This window comes from Tachysurus vachellii, chromosome 16 (assembly GCF_030014155.1).
Source record: "Tachysurus vachellii isolate PV-2020 chromosome 16, HZAU_Pvac_v1, whole genome shotgun sequence".
NCBI classification, from domain to species: Eukaryota; Metazoa; Chordata; class Actinopteri; order Siluriformes; family Bagridae; genus Tachysurus; species Tachysurus vachellii.
The window spans coordinates 95,107-116,023 of record NC_083475.1 but is presented as its reverse complement, the minus strand read 5'-3'; the positions used below and the strand labels follow the sequence as shown (position 1 = coordinate 116,023).

The 20,917-nt window shown below is 43.2% G+C and overlaps 1 protein-coding gene across 1 annotated transcript; it reads right to left on the bottom strand.

The window, feature by feature from the left end:
• Positions 1-9,255: 9,255 nt before the first annotated feature.
• On the bottom strand, positions 9,256-20,623 carry LOC132859419 (E3 ubiquitin-protein ligase TRIM39-like). Its single transcript, XM_060890172.1, has 6 exons — positions 20,596-20,623; positions 19,816-20,315; positions 19,458-19,691; positions 19,199-19,361; positions 19,022-19,048; positions 9,256-10,054 (listed from the first exon to the last, which is right to left on the bottom strand). The coding sequence occupies exons 1-6, from the start codon at positions 20,621-20,623 to the stop codon at positions 9,507-9,509; spliced, it is 1,500 nt and encodes a 499-aa protein (XP_060746155.1). The 3' UTR covers positions 9,256-9,506.
• Between the last annotated feature and the right edge of the window lie 294 nt (positions 20,624-20,917).

Sequence of the window (20,917 nt, the reverse complement as noted above, 5' to 3'; positions counted from 1 at the left end):
GTGTTAAAGGTGGTGTACCTGCTGCTTTCTGGGTCCAGTTTCAGCTGCCAAAATCCATGCGAGGCGTCTAATTTGCTGAAGTACTTTGCACCGGCCATGTCACTCAGAATTTCTTCTCTCTTTGGTATTTGATAATGTTCTCTTTTAATATTTTCATTCAAATCTTTAGGATCTAGGCAGACACGTAACTCAGGGGAGTTTCTTTTTTTAACACATGTGATGGAATTTACCCAGTCTGTGGGCTCCTCCACTCGCTCGATGACTCCCATCTGTGTCATTCTGTCCAGTTCCTTTTTAAGGCCTGCTTTAAGGGGTGCTGGCACTCTCCTAGGGGCATGCACTACAGGTTTAGCATCTTCCTTGAGCTGTATTTTGTAAGTGTAAGGTAGTGTACCATGTCCTTTAAAGACAGTCGCATATTTGTTCACAATACTTGTACTACCTTCGCTTTGTGACAGCCTTTTGATTTGATTGTCAATTTTTATGTTGTCACTGTTGATCTGGTAGATCCTCTTGACTAGTCCAAGATCTTCGGATGCTTTGTCTCCAAGGATTGACTCATGTCCACTTGGCACTATTGTAAACATCAAGTGGTGTTGTCTGCCTTTTGCAGTCAATTTGAGCCTACAACTACCCATAGTTTTTATTGGCTGATTGTTGTATGCTTTTAATGACACTGCCTTGTCTGCAACTCTTTTTGGTTTCTCTTCAAGAGCTTTCAGATCATTCTCATTGATCAAGTTGGCTTTGGCTCCGGTGTCAATTTTGAAGGTTACTAGTGTCCCATTGACTGACAGACATGCAGTCCATTTATCATCTTTTACTGCACGTACAGCATGTTCTTTGTCACTTGCACTTTGGGGCTGTACGTAGCTTTTCTCACACAACACCATTTTGATGAAAAATGTCTCACTCAAATCATCACTGTCATCTGGGTCATCCTGTACTATGTGTATCTTTTTTCTGGTATGACACATTTTCACATAGTGATTTTGCTTTTTACACTTTGCACGTTTTTCCAAATGCAGGGCATTGTCTCAGTCTGTGCTTTTCACCACACTTCTTACAGTCAAACTGTGCTTGATCATCGTCTCTCTTTTTGTCTTTTTGTTTGAACTTGAACTGTGATTTTCCTCTCATTTCTTGGTCACTCACTTTCTTGGTCATATGGCGCCGCTTTAAAAGTAACAGTATGTTGCTTTGCCAGCTCATTAGCTTGACATATTTTTATTGCACATGCCAGTGTGAGATCCGCGTCCCTCAACAGCTTTTCTCTTAGCTTCTTTTCATTTGTCCCATATACAATCTGATCCCTTATCATTGAGTTTTTGAGATCACCAAAGTTGCAGGACTGAGCTTTTATTTTGAGATCGGTGAGATAATTATTAATTATAAATGTAAATTATAAATAATTATAAATATCAATTATAAATTTATATATAAATATAAATGTGTCTTGGTGAATCGGATATCAATCAGATCTTTTTACTCCCGGCCAAAATGCTAATATATTTTACCTCATTTCCGGGGTAATTGAAATGGAACACGTTTTGGTGTATGCAGTTGCTTAAGACCCAACGAGACGCCTGGGTGAAAGATCGGAACCAGCACTGGTGGGAAAACATGTTTGTTTGTGGCGTGATGCACGACTCGCGAGACCTGCGAGTGACGTACTTCTGTTTGGGAGGAGTATAGCGCTGATGTATGTGGCTTGAACAACTACATTCATTTACACCTGTCCAGTTTCACCTGCCTCCTGAAGTGGTTTGAACCATCGGATTTATATCCGTCTCGAAACCGTTTCGGAGGGCATTTAGACCAGGTCTTTTTACCATCGGATAGCTATCGGATCACAGAAAACGCATGAAGTGACCAAGTGTAAAAAAACCCTAAGATATAAGTCTTAAGTCCTGAACTTCATATAGATGTGGCCTTTAAGAACGAACGTCTTTTCCCGCGGCATTCTGCAATTCTTGCCGCAGTTTGCTGCGGCTTCCCGCACTTCTGTGCGGGGGGACTATCTTAGCAATCACCTTAATGTGTTTCGCTTCACAGAATATCCACCAGGTGGCGCATAAGAACCCTGTTTCTCTTAAACACTCAAAAGTTTTTAAGATTGTATAATATGTTTATATTATTAATTTACATTTAAAAAAAATTGATTTCCTAATGCCTATCTCAGGCGTCATCGGGCATCAAGGCAGGATACACCCTGGACGGAGTGCCAACCCATCGCAGGGCACACACACTCTCATTCACTCACGCAATCACACACTAGGGACAATTTTCCAGAGATGCCAATCAACCTACCATGCATGTCTTTGGACCGGGGGAGGAAACCGGAGTACCCGGAGGAAACCCCCGAGGCACGGGGAGAACATGCAAACTCCACACACACAAGGTGGAGGCGGGAATTGAACCCCGACCCTGGAGGTGTGAGGCGAACATGCTAACCACTAAGCCACCGTGCCCCCATTATTATTATTATTATTATTATTATTATTATTATTATTATTATTATTATTATATATTATTTATTGTTTACTGACATTAAAAATGGTCAAAATGGTTTCAAAACAATCTCCTGGCTTTGAAATATACCAGCCTGTAATTGTGCATTAACTTTTGTGCCTCTAGAGTGAAAATAATTCAAAATTTCTGTTTTTTTTACTAGAAAATGAGGAATTTGTGCATATTAATGAGGTTTATTATACCAAATATTACAATTTTTTTGCAAAATATATGTTAATATGTTGTAAACAAGTTAGACAAAAAAGGTGAAAAAAAAGGCTATCATATATACTTCATTTTTTATAAGCAGTCAAAACAGACAAGGTCAAGTTGACTCGGCGATCCTAATTTGTATAGGAATTCAGACGAGGGTCGACAATGGGTCGACAATATCGACCCATTCAGAGCCGATCGGCCCCCGCAAATTACGCAAGGCCCCGCCTCCCCTGCTTCGTTTTACAGCGTGTATCAATGTTTACTGTATAGCATGGGCGAGGCTAAAAAGGAGCTCAGCACCCCTAAAATTTTTATTAATATTTTAGTCCAGCGGGTCGCCGCCGCTGTGGAGTAGCACAGGACGTGAGTGACTCGTCCATAGTCATAAACGGAGAGAAGTAGCTGTGACCAGTACTACCATCTGACCAAGTTTGAGCTCTCTAGGCCTTACGGTTTGGGCTGCACGACCGTTTCTAGGGCGGAATAATAATAATAATAACAATAATTAAAGCTGCAAGCAGCATTTCCCGGGTTCAAGCGTTTAAGGCCTTTGGCTTGACATGACAATATATGTCATGGGTGCAGAGGGTGCCACAACATATGTCATGTGAAGTACTCACCCGTCCAGTTTTCCCTAAAATAAACAAAGTCATATCCATTAGAGATGAGCCGGATACTCGGCTGAAACGAGTATCCGGTACGGATAAAGCACTTCTGCCGAGTACGAGTATTATACGAGTAATACGAGTCAATATCTGTGCACGGATTGTATGAAAATCATCATTGGCTAGCTGATTGTGTCAGCGTTCTGTGATAGGCTAGTCACAGCGCCCCTCCCCTACAGTGATAGGCTAGTCACAGCGCCCCTCCCCTACAGTGATAGGCTAGTCACAGCGCCCCTCCCCTACAGTGATAGGCTAGTCACAGCGCCCCTCCCCTACAGTGATAGGCTAGTCAAAGCGCCCCTCCCATACAGTGATAGGCTAGTCACAGAGCCCCTCCCCTACACACATACAGATGTATTGTGTTGCTGTGTCTCGCTCTGCTCACTCACAGTCACACACAGAACAGCTCTCTGTCTCTCCCTCAGTCACTCGGGTTCGCGGGTCTTTTCCGTTAACGTTTAGGGTTCCTTCAGCTTTTTACTTCGGGTTGTAACGTTAATAATACGTACTTACTAACCAGTAGAGTTCTGGTAAACGTGGGTTCATCCAGACGTGGTACTTGCTTGGTAGAATGCGACTTGCATTGCGTCTCTGCCTGTCGGAGATTTTTTTCTTTTTTAAACCTTCAGCTGTCTCTAACCAGTAACCAGACACTGAGTGTCTGGCACGTTTTTGCTGTATTTCATGAAAACATAAAGGTAGTAAGCTAGTGTTATAAATATTACAAATTAATTATTATCCCCTGCTTCGTTTTACAGCGTGTATCAATGTTTACTGTATAGCATGGGCGAGGCTAAAAAGGAGCTCAGCACCCCTAAAATTTTTATTAATATTTTAGTCCAGCGGGTCGCCGCCGCTGTGGAGTAGCACAGGACGTGAGTGACTCGTCCATAGTCATAAACGGAGAGAAGTAGCTGTGACCAGTACTACCATCTGACCAAGTTTGAGCTCTCTAGGCCTTACGGTTTGGGCTGCACGACCGTTTCTAGGGCGGAATAATAATAATAATAATAACAATAATTAGGTAGTAAGCCAGTGTTATAAATATTACAAATTAATTATTACCGGTTAAAGCCCCGCCCACTTCCGGGTTAGGCCCCACCCACTCCGAGTTAGAACCAGAATCAGAATCTTTGCCTTACAAGTCAGCACAAAATTGGGTTTTTGGACTGTTGGGGGCGCCAGAGAGTTTTTTTTTAAAAAATGGCTGTTTTTAGTGATTTTTCCGTTATAGCACCACCAAGTGGCCAATCGCCGCGGTTTTTGAACTGTGACCTCAGTTTGACCTCTTTCACATGTGTCCCAGGTTTGGTGTTGATAGCTCATTTAGTTCTTGAGTTATTGACGTTTTAGTAAAACTGGCTCCTCACAGTCCAAACGTTTTGGGGCCCCTTAAGGACCCTGAATCAAAATTTCGACTTTTTTTCGAAAATCATTGACATTGAGACTCCAGAGAATATTACTGCACTGGATTGGTCTTGATCAGGCGAAAAACCTAGGACTAGTTAGCAAAAGTAGGTTTTGGACAAAATGCACTATAGCGAAAAAATTTAATGGCGGAAATGAAATCGTTTTTTAAGTCATGAGCCAAGGATTCCAATGATATAAAGCACTTGAGATTTGGACATACGGTTTAGGAGTTATGGGCACAAAAGCGTTGAGGGGTGCTGAAGTGCCCCAAATTGTCTGATTCCGCTGAGACCTTGGCCCTGAGTAACTGTGACCAGTACTACCATCTGACCAAGTTTGAGCTCTCTAGGCTTTATGGTTTGGGCTGCACGATCGTTTCTAGGGCGGAATAATAATAATAATAATAATAATAATAATTAAAGCTGCAAGCAGCATTTCCCGGGTTCAAGCGTTTAAGGCCTTTAGGGGGTTTAAGGCCTTAAAGGATTTTCACATACACAAAGTGACCCGCAAGTTACAGAGGGTGGCACCCGCTCCTAACCTAGTGTCTCTAATACAGAAAAGCTTACCAATGTGTTGCACAATATATGTCATGTGAAGTACTCACCTGTCCAGTTTTCCCTAAAATAAACAAAGTCATATCCATAAAGCCAAGAAACACAAGCATCCAGATGCAGAACAAGTGACCCGCAAGTCACATACACAAAGTGACCGGCAAGTCACATACAGTACACAAAGTGACCCTCAAGTCACATACACAAAGTGACCGGCAAGTCACATACACAAAGTGACCCGCAAGTTTTTATACACAAAATAACTAAGAAATTGGGATACATGAACCGTCTGACATACTAAAACCAAATGAACAACAATAGAGCCCTCTAATTGAAGCTGAATGTGCTTGGAGGAGAGCACTAACTCAGGGCTCAGAGATTCTAGAATCAGAAGAATCTCTGATTCTAGAACTGTGTTTGGACTGTGATGTCACACAGGATAATGAAGATTGACAGATGTCCAATGGTAGGGATTTGAAAAGATAGATAGTGGAGCAAAGAGAGAGAGAGAACAAGAACAAACAATCGTGACCTCAGTTTGACCTCTTTCACACGTGTCCCAGGTTTGGTGTTGATAGCTCATTTAGTTCTTGAGTTATTGACATTTTAGTAAAACTGGCTCCTCACAGTCCAAACGTTTTGGGGCCCCTTAAGGACCCTGAATCAAAATTTCGACTTTTTTTCAAAAATTATTGTCATTGAGACTCCAGAGAATATTACTGCACTGGATTGGTCTTGATCAGGCAAAAAACCTAGGACTAGTTAGCAAAAGTATTAGTAAAAGTATAGTAATTTCGCCTCACACCTCCAGGGTCGGGGTTCGATTCCCGCCTCCGCCTTGTGTGTGTGGAGTTTGCATGTTCTCCCCATGCCTTGGGGGTTTCCTCCGGGTACCCCGGTTTCCCCCTGTCTCAGGCCAATCCAAAGTCCATCACAGTGTCCCTCTGCTTTTAAGACAGGTAGCTCAGGAAAGGTGCTCTGTGCAGGGAAAGTTTCTCACAGTTACAGACTGGGAGAGCTTCTGTGGATTGACACTGACCTGGGAAACAACCTGGATGACCTGGATTGAAAATGATACGAAAACATAAATCAGGGAACCAGAAACGCCATGAAAAGAAGGAGAGGGAGGCCAAAAGAGCTGCTGTATCCCAGTCGATCAAGACATTCTTTATGACAGTTTAGCGGTGTCTTTTCGGGGCCCGATTTACTTTTGTGGGAAAACTGTTGCCGGGCTGTCAGGTTATTTTTATTTATATATTTTTTTTTTATTACCGGCGCGCATAAGAAAAACTAGATACGAGTCATGACGCATGTCGCAAGCATTATATTGTATAAAGCGCTTATACATATAAAAGTAACATTATGTCACGCACCTGTCTGCTGATGATGCATTTAATCATATTCAGAATCACAAAATGAATTTATTGAATTTATTGTGGAAAAAAGATCTTGGAAGAAATATTGAAGGAAAGGGATCTGTAAATTTGTAAATTTCAGATTGCAGAGGACAAGGGTTTGATAATGGGGCAAATATGTCCGGCAAAGTAAAAGGGGTTCAGGCTGAAATAAAGAAAATACACCCTCTTGCCATATATTCACCCTGTGCCTCGCACTCTCTGAATCTTGTTGGTGTACAAGCAGCAGAGTCTTGTCCTGATGTTTCCACATTTTTTGGCTGTTTGAACCGCTTGTACAATTTCTTTAGTGCAAGTCCCGAGCATTGGGCAATAAAAGTCAGACAGGCTGCTCCCTTCAACGCTTATCAGAGACCAGGTGGAGTGCACACATAGCTGCAGGTAAACCTGTAGCAAACCACTTGCCATCAATTATAGAAGCTCTGGACACCATCCTTGCAAAGTGCAGTTTAACCAATGAAGCTAGGTCAGAGGCCAGTGGTCTAAAACAGTACTTCATGTCCTTCAAAGCCATAGTACTTCTCACTGTATGGAAGAAAATGCTGCAGTCCATTGAAGACAGAAACCTAATTCTGCAATCAGAGAAAATTTCAATCTACAGGATGCAGCTCCAGAGCATTTTTGGAGAGGTGTGTGTTGCAGTGCACATCTTCTGCACCCTACATGTCTCTGTTTCTGGTGCAGAAAGAGCTTTCAGCAAGTTGAAGCTTGTCAATAACTATCTCAGGTCTACACAAACTCAAGAAAGGTTTAATAGCCTTGCCTGACTTTCAGTTGAAAGCCAACTAAGCAGACAGCTGGACTTCAAAGACCTCATAAGTGACTTTGCCAACAAAAAGGTCAGACAATGGGATTTTGGTTCATCCTAGGTGAAGTGACATAAAAGGTCATGAAGGGTTAATGATCAAACCGATCTTTCTTCTTCTTTTGGCTTTTCCCTTCAGGGGTCGCCACAGCGAATCATCTCTCTCCACCTATCCCTATCTTCTGCATCCTCAACACTTGCACCCACTAGCTTCAAATCCTCATTAATTACATCCATATACCTCCTCTTTGGCCTTCCTCTTTGCCTCCTGCCTGGCAGCTCCATGTCCAACATTTTCCTACCAATATACTCACTCTCCCTCCTCTGAACATGTCCAAACCATCTTAATCTTGCCTCCCTAACTTTGTCCCCCAAACGTCCAACATGGACTGTCCCTCTGTTGTACTCGTTCCTAATCCTGTCCAATCTTGTCACTCCCAAAGAGAACCTCAACATCTGATGATTGTACTGTGTCAACTTTTCAAGAGGAGAAGGTAAAAACCAATACGATACGAATAATGCACAGATTCCTTGGCTTAATACAAGTGTATATAGTTATTTAATAATAACATATTAACCAAATAAGTCTTTAAATAATTATATAAAATTGCATAACTATTTAAAATTGCATGCTACTTTTAAATGCACGAATGAAAGTAGCAACTGATTAAAATATTATTTAAATATTATTTCTTAAAATATCTCCACAGGCATTGTGACACTCCGGGAGCTTGTGAACATCGCGGGAGCTGACCTGTCGAAGGTGGAGGACCTGGCAGCGCGTATGGGAATGCGGTCCCTGCGTGTTGTCAGTCAACTCTTCCACCGCTGGAGGTCATCCCTAACATCTGAGGAGCGTGTTCGGCTGAGGGACTATCAGTATACAGAGACCGGTCCTGCAGAGGAGGAACCCTTTCCCCAGCTGATCATCGCTCCTGACCTCGACGGGTGTGAAGTTCCCCTCCTGGAGTGCCGGGGCGAGGGGGAGATGGACTTTGGGACAGTGTCGGGGAAGCTGCTCTACAGAGCCTGTGTTAAGGTTTTAAATAAGAATAAACTGAGTGTGAGGGTCAACACCCCATGGAGAAATGTACTTGGTTTTAATGATGATATTAAACCAGAGTGGAGACACTGTACAAACCACCGTTAACCAAAAATCAAGAGTACTGTCAGATTTGAATTTCTATAACAGCATGAATAACCTGCACATGTTTCAGTCAGTGTGGTGTTGTAACAATGGTCTATGTGCTGTCATTGAAGGAGAACTATGCTTTGCACCAGAGCTAAGCTAATGATGATTATTAGTATTATCAGTTAACCTAATTTATTTGAATTATTTTAATACTCTTATTTATTTATTTATTTATTTATTTATTTATTTATTTATTTATATAGTTATTGAGTCATGCTGATTGTTGTTTTTTACGTGACTTGTGCAAATAAAGGATCTCTCTCTCTGTCTCTCTCTCTCTGTGTCTCTCTCTCTGTGTCTCTGTCTCTCTCTGTCTCTCACTCTCTCTCTCTCTCTCTCTCTCTCTCTCTCTCTCTCTCTCTCCCCTCCCTCCATCATGGAATAACAACAAATTTTTTCATCTTATAAATAAACTATGAATTACTCCAACTATTTATAATGTAACAAAAAACACACCAACACAGCGAAATAAAATACATTCCCATAAACAAAAAACAAACACACAATATCCTGATTGCTGGATAAATAGTTTAATATGTGATTTGTAATGACAAAGTTCCACAGTCATAATGTCACATATTCATAACAAACAGACTGTAGGATTACAATTAAAACCAGGTATTAAAATAATATGTACAGCATTTTAAAATGATATATGTGTTTCTAAAATCTAACCAAAAAAGTAAACAAATTCTTTTTACTCTTACCATCTGATGATCAAATTTGTGAGGTTTAAATTTATTCAGTGTTAAATACAGGAGAGATGATCAGTGGTGCTGCATTTTTACCTCCTTCATTGAAACAAGGACTGAACAATGGATAGAGTTTCTCAGTGAAAGTCTGACCAGTGAAAGAGTAGATATGAGATCTGGACTTCACATCATAAAAGGAGACCAGACCCTCCTCATAGTCCACAAACACCCCCACAACCTCCACCTTCTCTCTCAGTGTGAGGCGGACAGAGGGACCAGCACAAGCCTTATACTGATTCTCATTCCTCAGGATCACAATCCAGAATCCATTCTGAGGAGTCTGTGTAATTGTCCTCTTCCTGTTAATGTTCTCTCTCGTGACTCCTAATGTCCAGTCAGTTTTCCCTCTGACCTGCACCTCATAATAAAATCTCCCTGAGGAGAAACTTTGCTTTCCCAGAACACAGATACACCAATTAAACCTCTGTGGTGTATCAGGGAGATTCTGTCTTGTGTCTCCATCTGTCACTTGTTTTCCATCAGCAGACAGGATGAGATATGGATGAGCTGTATCAGGATCCAGAGTCACATCCACTGAGAGAAACACAGTGTGTGATATGATTAAACATGTAAAAAATATTACATCATCATCCAGTGGATCATATTCATTATTGATTTATAAAAGGATTTGTAGATTTTTTAAATTTTATTTCATTGAAATTTCAAAAATACAGTTTATAATAGGAGTCTGTTACAGATAGGAAATATAAAAAGGTTCCTTCTGAAATTTTAGTGATTAATTTGTGTTTGTAATGTTTGTTTTTCAGGAAATACACAGAGAGTCACAGAACATGAGAGAAAAACATTTGAGGTAAAAACCTTGAGTGTCTCTAGTGATAAAAATCTGGGACGTTTTACATTTAGAAATAAAACATGGGACTCTCAAGTGATTGAGAGAAACTGTGTGTTTTTATATTCTTTTTTAACTGTATGATTATAAATCTTTCAGCATTCTTTGTCCAGCAAAACAACAACATTCCCCTCTGATAGACAAAGAGTTTTATACTCATCACTTTTCCACATACACGGTGTAACAAATCATTCAGAATCATTCATTATTTCCACACAATGTTTTACTAATATCTAGAATCTTTCATTTCTACAAGTGAAGCTGAATTCAATCCAATCATAAAGCTGAACAGTGAAGGGGAAAGAACAGGGATTTACTCCAAGTTGTGGAATTTGGACTCAAACCTTTGGGGGTTTATTTAATGTCAGGACACAAAACAGTTATTTTGAAAATCTGAATTATAAAATATGAATCTCTGAACATCTAAAAAATGTAAATTAAATCTTAAATCTAAATTTTAACTCCTGCACATGGATTCACATAACTTCTCATTACATAAGAAAATTTTGATATGGAAAGTAAAATTAAAAGTATCTAGTGTAACATTTACTTCCAGTTAGCTGTCATCAACAATAATGTCTCTGCACTAGAGCTTCTACCAGTTACTTTATATAAAAATTATTTCTCCTGTGTTTATGTGACTCATACTATTTATGGTTTTACAAATCATCACGTTTAATAAATAGATTTGGTGTGAATGAATTTGCTTCCAGACATTTTTTACATTAAAATAAATTAATTGAAATAAAATTAGCTTTGTAAAATTTCTCTACATAATAGTGTCTCAACATAGTGTCTCTACATAATTCCTATCATTTTATCTCGCATTCAGTCAATCTACTGATTCAGTCCATCCATTCATGTCTAATCTATCTGTTGTCCACAAGCATTTATGATTGTTTCATTAAAAATATTATACAGAGCATAAGTCCAAATGAAGGCAGTCTGTAAGTGATTAAAACACATAAACATTCATTCATTCATTCATTCATTCATCTTCTACCGCTTATCCGAACTACCTCGGGTCACGGGGAGCCTGTGCCTATCTCAGGCATCATCGGGCATCAAGGCAGGATACACCCTGGACGGAGTGCCAACCCATCACAGGGCACACACACACACTCATTCACTCACGCAATCACACACACTAGGGACAATTTTCCAGAGATGCCAATCAACCTTCCATGCATGTCTTTGGACCGGGGGAGGAAACCGGAGTACCCGGAGGAAACCCCCGAGGCACGGGGAGAACATGCAAACTCCACACACACAAGGCGGAGGCGGGAATCGAACCCACATCCCTGGAGGTGTGAGGCGAATGTGCTAACCACTAAGCCACCATGCCCCCACATATAAACATCATTTATTTATTTATTTGTTTGTTATTTGGTGTTATTTCTTTGGGGCAGTGGTAGTTAAAGTGGTTAAGTCTCTGTGTTGATGAGCAGAGGATTGGGGTTAAAGCTGCCCCTGCTGGGCCCCTGTGCAAAAGGCCCTCTGCTCCAGAGGTGCTGCTTCTTCTTATAGTGAGATTTGAACATTTTACTATGTATATGATGAAGACAGAGGAGAATCTGGGACACCAGTGGATTTTCCTAGAGTCTGTACTTCTGAACTTACTGTAGCTTGTTCAAATACATAATGCCTTATTTCTGTGTTTTGTGAGAATAAAATGATCCATATGAATTCAGTGAAATGTTGAAGAGCTTGACATGTATTGTGTTACCTGATAGGATACTGAATAATCACATTTTAAATGTTTCCTCTCAAGTTTGTTAGTTATTTGTTTGTTTACTTGTTTGTTTGGTAGAGTTTTACACTAAAAGGTAGATGTTTGGGTAAATGATGAAGATTGAAGAAATCATAACTCACACCACCATAAGCAGATATACTAATTTACACATTTACACATTTACACATTTACACACACACACACACACACACACTCACACCACACATTCCCAAACACTCTCTCTCTCTCTCTCTCTCTCTCTGTCATCAGTGAGAACATATAGAGATTTTCCTGATTCTGATGAGAAATATAAAATATTTTCCTTTTGCATCTTTACTTTAGTGATATATTTGTGTTTGTGATTTTTATCACTCAGGAAAGACAGAAAGAGGCACAGAACATAAGAGAAACACATTTAAGGAAAAATCTTGATACAAATGGACAAAATAGTTCAGTAATTGTCTCTATACAGAAAACTGTGTCTGTAGTTTAGGTCTGAAAAACACAGGCCTGAATTTCTACACGTTTTCTTTAACTGGTACAAAAAAATATTTTATCAAAGACACTTATTTAGGGTTAGTGTTAATGTAAAAATGACTTATGTTCAAGTTTATCTGTAAATGACAGAAACACTGCATGGTGTAAAAACTCTTTTCTAACTGCATGACTTTAAAACTCTCACCTTTTGGACAGCATAAAGATTACATTTACCACTGATAGTCAAAGAAATCCATCTTTTATCATGCAGTTAAAAAAGGTATAAAGTTAATCTCTGTACAAACATACATCTGTTCCTGCAATATTTTATTAGTGAAAGGTAAGAAGATGATCAGTGTTTCTAAAGTAGAAAAGGGTTTAAGTTCAGGGTTGGCCGGAAGGGAGGACTCAAATGCAGGATGCCGATGTAAATAATTAAAGTCTTTAATGAGTTCAACACAATAATCAGGCAAGGCAGGCAAACACTCAGCGTAATAAACAGTCCAATAATCCGGTACACAGGCAGGCAGGGTAATACAGGGCAGGCAAAACACAGAGTGAAAACAGTCCAATAAACTGGTACACAGGCAGACAGAGTGATACAGGGCAGGCGAAGACACAGAGTGAAAACAGTCCAATAGTCCAGTACACAGGCAGGCAGGCAGAGTAATACAGGGCAGGCGAAAACACAGAATGAAGAACAGTCCAATAATCTGGTACACAGGCAGGCAGAATAATACAGGGCAGGCAAAACACAGAAACCAAAAACAAACCAAATCAAACCAGGCAGGGCAGAACAGGAACAAGGCTGGATGAATCACAGAGCAAGCTGAGAAAACCATCTGGCAAAGGACCATGTGAAGGTAACGTCCTTTTATAGTGCCTGACACCTAAAATGGCCGCCGCCCTGGAAGTGCAAATCCAAGATTGCCGCTGACCTGGAAGTGGTGCAGCAAACCAGGAAGTGCTGACAGTACCCCTCCCTCCACTGGGCGTCTCATGACCTCCCTCCAGGCTGGTCAGGATGGTCACGATGAAACTGCTCGATGAGGTCAGCATCCAAAATGTGGTGAGCTGGAACCCAGGAGCGATCCTCTGGACCGTCTGCCATCCCCTACCGTGACATCTGGAACGCAGGAGCCGGCAAACAGTGTAAGCAGGGCCCCCATCAATGAACCGGGCGGGTGTAGGGGGCCTGGTGGAGGGAACCAGCGAGCAGGCTTGAACTGGCTTGAGTCTGGAGACATGGACGCTAGGGTGAATACGTAGGGCTCTGGGGAGCTTGAGTCTGACCGCCACTGGATTGAGCACCTTGGAGATACAAAGCGTGGGGCAAGTTTCCTGCAGGTAACCTTAAGCGGCAGGTCTCTGGTGGATAGCCAGACCCTCTGACCAACACGATACGGGGGTGCCGGACAGCGCTTGCGATTGGCCCACCGGGCGTAGCACCTGGAAGAACAGAGTAGGACCGCACGTGCCTTTCTCCAGACACATCGGCAGCGCCTGACCAGGGCAAAAACCGAGGGAACTGATGCCTCCATTTCCTGTTTGGAGAACAGTGGAGGCTGGTATCCATATGCGGCCTGGAAGGGGGAGAGACCCGTGGCAGCTGATGGCAGGGATTTGTGGGCGTATTCCACCCACACCAGATTAGAGGACCAGGATGTGGGTTCTTTGGAGCAGAGGATGCGAAGTCCTTTCTCTAGTTCCTGGTTCAGCCACTCAGTTTGTACGTTAGACTGAGGGTGGAACCCAGAAGACAGGCTGATGGTGACCCCCAGGAGCTGGCAAAACTCTCTCCAGAAGTTGGAGGTGAACTGAGGTCCACGATCGGATACAATGTTGTGTGGGAGGCCATGCAGGCGAAAGACATGCTGGAGCATGAGCAGGGCTGTTTCCTTGGCTGACGGAAGTTTGGGAAAGGCAATGAAATGGGTCATCTTGGAGAATCGATCCACCACAGAGAGGATGGTGGTGAACCAAGCGGACGGGGGTAAGCCCGTAACAAAGTCTATGGAGACATGAGACCAGGGCCGTCTGGGGACAGGAAGCGGACGGAGCAAGCCAGCTGGGGAACCCCGAGGTGTCTTATGCTGAGCGCAGACAGGACATGCCGCCACGAACTCACGGACATCCTTCCTTATCTTAGGCCACCAGAAGCGTTGCTGGAGGACAGACAAGGTGCAGGCCGAGCCAGGGTGACAGAACAGGTGAGAGCTGTGGCACCATTGGAGGACTTGGGAGCGTAGATGGTCAGGAATGAACAACCTTCCCTCTGGACAGCCCTCTGAGACCGGGAGACTGGAGCTGGCCTGCTGGACCTTCCTTTCAATGTCCAGGCGAAGGGCTCGGACCATGACGGAGGAAGAAAGTATATGCTCCACGACAGTTTCTCCATCATCCTCCATGGTGAACTGCCGTGATAGAGCATTCTTGGATCCTGTGCGGTAGAACAGGGTGAAATTAAAACACCCAAAGAAAAGGCACCAACGGGCTTGTCTGGAATTCAGACGCTTGGCCGAGCAAAGATATTCAAGATTCCGGTAGTCCGTCCAGACTAGAAAGTGCTGCCCAGCACCCTCCAACCAGTGGCGCCATTCCTCCAGGGCCAACTTGACGGCCAAGAGTTCCCATTCGCCTATAGGATATTTCGGTTCAGCCGGACTGAGGCGCCTAGAGAAGAAGGCACAGGGATGGAGCCGGTAGTCTTTGGCGGATCGCTGAGACAGAATGGCCCCCACGCCGACATCAGATGCATCCACCTCCACAATAAACTGCCGGTCTGGGTCAGGGAGATCCAGGATGGGGGCTGTCGTGAAGAGGTCCTTGAGTCTGGTGAAAGCTTGCTCAGCCTCAGGATTCCACACCTCAGATAAGGCTTGAGGTGTGGAGGTTAGCCGATGTAGGGGGACAGCTACGGTGCTGAAGCCCCTGATGAACTTGCAATAAAAATTTGCAAACCCCAGGAAGCGCTGAAGCTGCTTTCTGTTCTCTGGGGTAGGCCAGTCCCTCACTGCCTTAACCCGGTTGGAGTCCATCTGTATGCTGCCGGGTGAGAGAATGAAGCCAAAAAGGTGGTACTGGTGGTGTGGAATTCACATTTCTCTGCTTTCACATACAGATGGTTCTCAAGGAGGCGTTGGCGCATGACTCGAACATGATTTCTGTGTTCCTCCAAGGAGCGGGAAAAGATCAGAATATCGTCCAAGTAAACAAAGACAAATTTGTTCAGAAGGCCTCACAGGACATCGTTGACCAAGGCCTGGAAAACTGTCGGCGCATTGGTCAGGCCAAATGGCATGACCAGATATTCATAGTGACCTGAGGGGGTATTGAAAGCCGTCTTCCACTCGTCTCCCTCCCAAATACGGATAAGGTGGTAGGCATTACGTAGGTCCAATTTAGAGAAAATGGTAGCTCCACGAAGGAGTTCAAAGGCAGAGGTCAAGAGAGGCAGGAGGTACCGGTTCTTAATGGTAATGGCATTAAGCCCTCTGTAATCAATACAAGGGCGGAGTGAACCATCCTTTTTCCCCACAAAGAAAAACCCTGTCCCCGCTGGAGATGAAGAGGGACGAAAGATGCCGGCCTTGAGAGAATCCTGGATGTACTGTGTCATGGCCATGGGGAGTAGTTCCAGGCAGGAGGTCAATGGCGCAGTCGTAGGGCCGATGAGGAGGGAGGACCGAGGCTCTGGTCTTGCTGAAGACAACTCCTAAGTCATGGTAGTCCCGGGGTACAGAACTGAGGTCTGGTGGAGGTTCTTCAGTGACTGAATGCTGAGTCTGGGGTTTTGGGTTGAGGCAGTGAAGGCAGATGTGGCCACTGGTCCAGTCCAGGTGGGGATTGTGTTTCTGAAGCCAGGGGAACCCCAGCATTATGGGCGCTTGAGGCGATGGAATTATCAGGAATGTTATCCACTCGTGGTGATGTTCGGCAACCGTCAGTTGTACCGGTTGGGTTCGATGTGAGACCTTATGTAAAATCTGGCCATCCAGCGCCCAGACTTGGAGAATCGACGGCAATGGCTCAGTCTTGATGCCCAGTTGGTTGGCCAATTCTTCATCCAGAAACTCAGAATCTGCTCCAGAGTCAGTGAAGGCTTTAGGTAGAGATGCGAATCTTGAGAAGCTCTCTGCTGAATGCTTCATAGGAAAGGCAGAGAGATGACTGACGTTCCCACTCGGCGGTAGCCCACAGTCTGGCCTTGCCGGTCAGCAGCGAGATAACATAAGCCACCTTGGAGCAATAGATGGGAACACAGAGGGTTGCAACTCAAATATGACTGCACATTGCATGAGGAACGGCCGGCACATTCCTGGTTCTCCGGAGAAACGCTCAGGGTGAGGCATATGTGGCTCCCGGGCTGGAGTCGATACCGGAGGAGCAGGAACGGTCCCGAGAGTCACTGGTGCCAAGGTGGCTAAACTGGAGAGAGCGCTGAGCCGGTTGATGAGTTCATTGATGGCCTTCGTATGGTCAGATATCTGCTTCTCATGGGCCGCGGTGGTCTGAGCCAGGTTTCTGAGGCGGGTCCTCAGGTCTGGTGTGAAGGCTGGATGAATCACAGAGCAAGCTGAGAAAACCATCTGGCAAAGGACCATGTGAAGGCAGCGTCCTTTTATAGTGCCTGACACCTTAAATGGCCGCCGCCCTGGAAGTACAAATCCAAGATGGCTGCTGACCTGGAAGTGGTGCAGCAAACCAGGAAGTGCTGACATTAAGGGCTTTAGTGCATGACAGTAATAAGGAGCTATAGTGAGGAGGATAATGAGACACTTTAATACTCCTTTTATCTGGAGAGATCTACAGATGAAAATAAGTCTGATGATGCAGTGGTGTAATGCTGATATGTACATTTTACATTTACATTTACATTTACAGCATTTGGCAGACGCCCTTATCCAGAGCGACGTACATAAGTGCTTAAATCTCTAACATTGAATACATTAATGCTGGCTCACTAAGTTACATACTTAAGATACCATGAGTTTAAAACATTTGTTCAAAGTTACAATGAAAGTGTCAAAGGTGTTTTTTTTTTTTTTTTTTTTTTTTTTAAATGCAAAAGATAAAACAGACAGTTGATTAAAGACAATGCGTTCAAGAATTTTTGAAAGAAACGAGAGAAGTGATACCGGTCTGTAGTTACTGATGTCTGATGGATCCAGAGCAGGTTTCTTCAGGATGGGAATAACCCTTGCTCTCTTGAAGGTAGTTGGTACCTGACCAGATGCTATGGATCTATTGGTGATAGTTGTAATGAAGGGCAGAAGGTCTTGCGAGATGGTCTGGAGCATAGTGGAAGGGAGTGGATCCAATGGGCAGGTGGTAGGATTGCAAGACTGGATGAGTTTTAGAATCTCTTCTGCTGTTACAGTTGAGAAATGTGACAACAAAGGTGTAGGGGAGTCCATACTCTGAGATGTAAGTGCAGTCGGGGCTGAAGTGAAGGTCCGGCAGATTTCCTCAATCTTCTCCTGGTAGAAAGAAGCAAAGTCTTCTGCAGTCAGGGAGGATGAAGAAGGTGGAACCGGGGGGTTGAGCAGAGAAGAGATGATGTTGTGGAATTTCCGAGGGTCATGTGAGGAAGCTTCAAGCTTTTCCTTGTAGAAGGAAGTCTTGGCAGAAGTCACATCTGAGGAGAACTTGGCCATGAGTGTTCGGTAAGAATCAAGATCTGCATCAAGTTGTGATTTCTTCCACTTTCTCTCTGATGATCTTAGCTCTCTTCGATTGTTGCGCAGCACATCTGAAAGCCAAGGAGCAGAACAAGAAGTTTTCTTGGGTTTAGTGGACATAGGGCAGAGGAAGTCCATAGTTGAGGAAAGAGATGAGAGGAAAGTATCTGTGGCCGAGTCCAAGGGCAGTGAGGAAAAAGACTCAGGATCAGGAAGGGAAGAAAGAGTGCCAGAAGCTACAGAAGAAGGGGAGACAGAGTAAAGGTTGCGGCGGGTAAGAGCGAGGGGGTGAGAGGTAGTTTTAGGTAGGGTAGGGAGAGTGATGGTAAAGGATACCAGGTGATGATCAGAGACGTGTAGTGGGGTAGCAGTCACGTCTGTAGCTGGAGAAGGACGGGTGAAAACCAGGTCCAGCACATTGCCTCCTTTGTGTGTGGGGATGTAGCTGTTGAGTGTGAGTGTGAATGAGTCAAGAAGAGACAGGAGGGAAGAAGAATGTAGCTTGTCAGAGGGGAGGTTGAAGTCACCAAGCACTGTCAGGGGGGAGCTATCAGAAGGGAAAGCACTAAGCAGTGTGTCCATTTCTTCCAGGAAGTCACCTAGGGGACCAGGAGGGCGGTAAACAACAATGATAACAAGGTTAATTGGAGAGGTAACTGAAATGGCATGGAATTCAAAAGAGGAGATGGTTAAATGAGACAAGAGGAGAGGTGTAAAGCACCACATTTTAATATGAGAGGAATTCAGAAAGCTCACTGTACCTGCATACTGCTGAATCCTCTTCAGTTCTGTGGAAACTAATTACAACAAAACATCACTGTCATTAGCTTTCAGATCAGTTATTGGTATTTAATATTTAGATTTTGCAAAACATCTACTTTAGTCTATTATTAGAGACTTTTTTTTTATCAAATCTAAAGTACAAAATAATTTCTCACCTGTTTTCTTTAACTTGTCATTGAGTGATTTAGTGAGTTTCTCATTCAGAGTCTGCTGAAGCTGAGACAGAGCTGTCGTCACAGTGTACACATTCACACCAGTGTTAATGCTGATCTCAGTCCAGTTCTTGGTGTGTGGAGGGCTGCACATGTAGGAGTAAATCTACAGTAGCGCAGGAGAGAGCAGAAATCCCTCAGCATGGTGAGTGTTGTTCTGTGATGTTCTGCATTGTCAGTGAACAGAGAGAGGAACACTGACCTGTAGGAGGTGGAGATGCTTCTCAGTGTGTGAGAGCTGCTCCAGCTCAGTGTCTCTCCTCGTTAGCACACTAATTTCCTGCTCCAGCTCTTTAATGAGTCCTTCAGCCTGCCTCTCTGCTGCTTTCTGCTTCTCCTCCATCATCTCCGGCAGCTCAGCCTGCCTTCTCTCAATGGAGCGAATCAGAGCTTTGAAGACTTTAACACTGTCTGCTTTCTCTTTCTCTGTGCTTCTCTAAAGGAGGAACACATTTTCACTTCCATCAGATAACACTGATAGTGAACTTTGTTCATTTCTACAAATAAAAATAAAACTACTGAATGTATCAGATATTAACTCATGTCATGTTTGTACACACTTTGCTTTGTTTTACTGAGTGTTTGATCTCTTTTATCTTCTTCAGTCGGTCCTGAACTCTCTCATGTTTCTGGCATATGTTGGCCACCAGGTTCTCCACAGGGTTTATTAGTTTGTGTTTCTTAAGTTTTGGAACATGATAATGTGGCTCTAAATGAATTTTACAGAAACTCAGTCCACAATACAGACAGGATTTTAGGGCCTTCAGCTTCTCTCCACTGCAGGCATCACAAAGAACCTCAGGTTTGTCAGAACCACTGTTCTTCTTGAATCGATCTGCAACGTCTCTCTGTGTTGTATTAATCTTCAGTTCAGGTCTCTTGGTGAATTTCTTGTTACATAATGGACAGCGACAGTGTTGACTCATGTCCCAGCACTGTGTAAGGCAGCTCTTACAGAGGTTGTGTCCACATGGAGTGGTGACTGGATCAGTGAGCACATCCACACAGATCGGACACAGCAGCAGATCTTTAGACAGGAGACTCCTGGAGTCATGAGAAACTAGAAAAGAAAATGTTACACATTGTTGATAAATGCTGTACAGATGTGGCCTTTTAAAAAGCCCACCTCGGAGAGAAGAATGCCGCGAGTACCTCCGCCATTCTGCGAGACTCTATCGAAGGGGGGTCAAATTGTTCAGCGCAGGAAATACAAAACCTGTAGAGGGTAGTCGTGTTTCATGTAGGCTGACGAGTAGACAATATGTGTTATTTTCTTTTGCCGGTTACATAAACAGTCACATCTGCGACTATCTCCGCTGTCACGGCTGGCTTTGTGGTACCACTCGATGCAACTTTGGATTTCCTCATGTGACGTTTGGTGTTACGGAAAAAATGCTTCTGTTGGTTTGTTGATGGGGTTATTAGCGATAGTTTATCAGTATTGCAGCAAATAGTTTGTTTTGTATTTCCAAATCGCTTTTAAATCTGAATAATGAGTGTTATTTGGTGTAATTAGTGGTTTGTTTTTTATATATTATGGTGTAGTAGAGGATATGGCAAATAGCTCATCCTGAATGAAATCCCTCATTCCATATTTAAAGCACTTTGAGCGCAATATAAATGTATCATTGTTATTCTTATTATATATGAATAATAAGCTAA

Excerpts from the sequence above, each read along its gene's own strand:
- LOC132859419 (XM_060890172.1), bottom strand. The coding sequence starts at position 20,623 with ATGAGGAAATCCAAAGTTGCATCGAGTG. Across the intron at positions 19,692-19,815 it reads ACTCAGTAAAACAAAGCAAA|AGAAGCACAGAGAAAGAGAA; the intron begins GTGTGTACAAAC and ends TTCCTCCTTTAG. Across the intron at positions 19,049-19,198 it reads TGACAAGTTAAAGAAAACAG|AACTGAAGAGGATTCAGCAG; the intron begins GTGAGAAATTAT and ends TAGTTTCCACAG.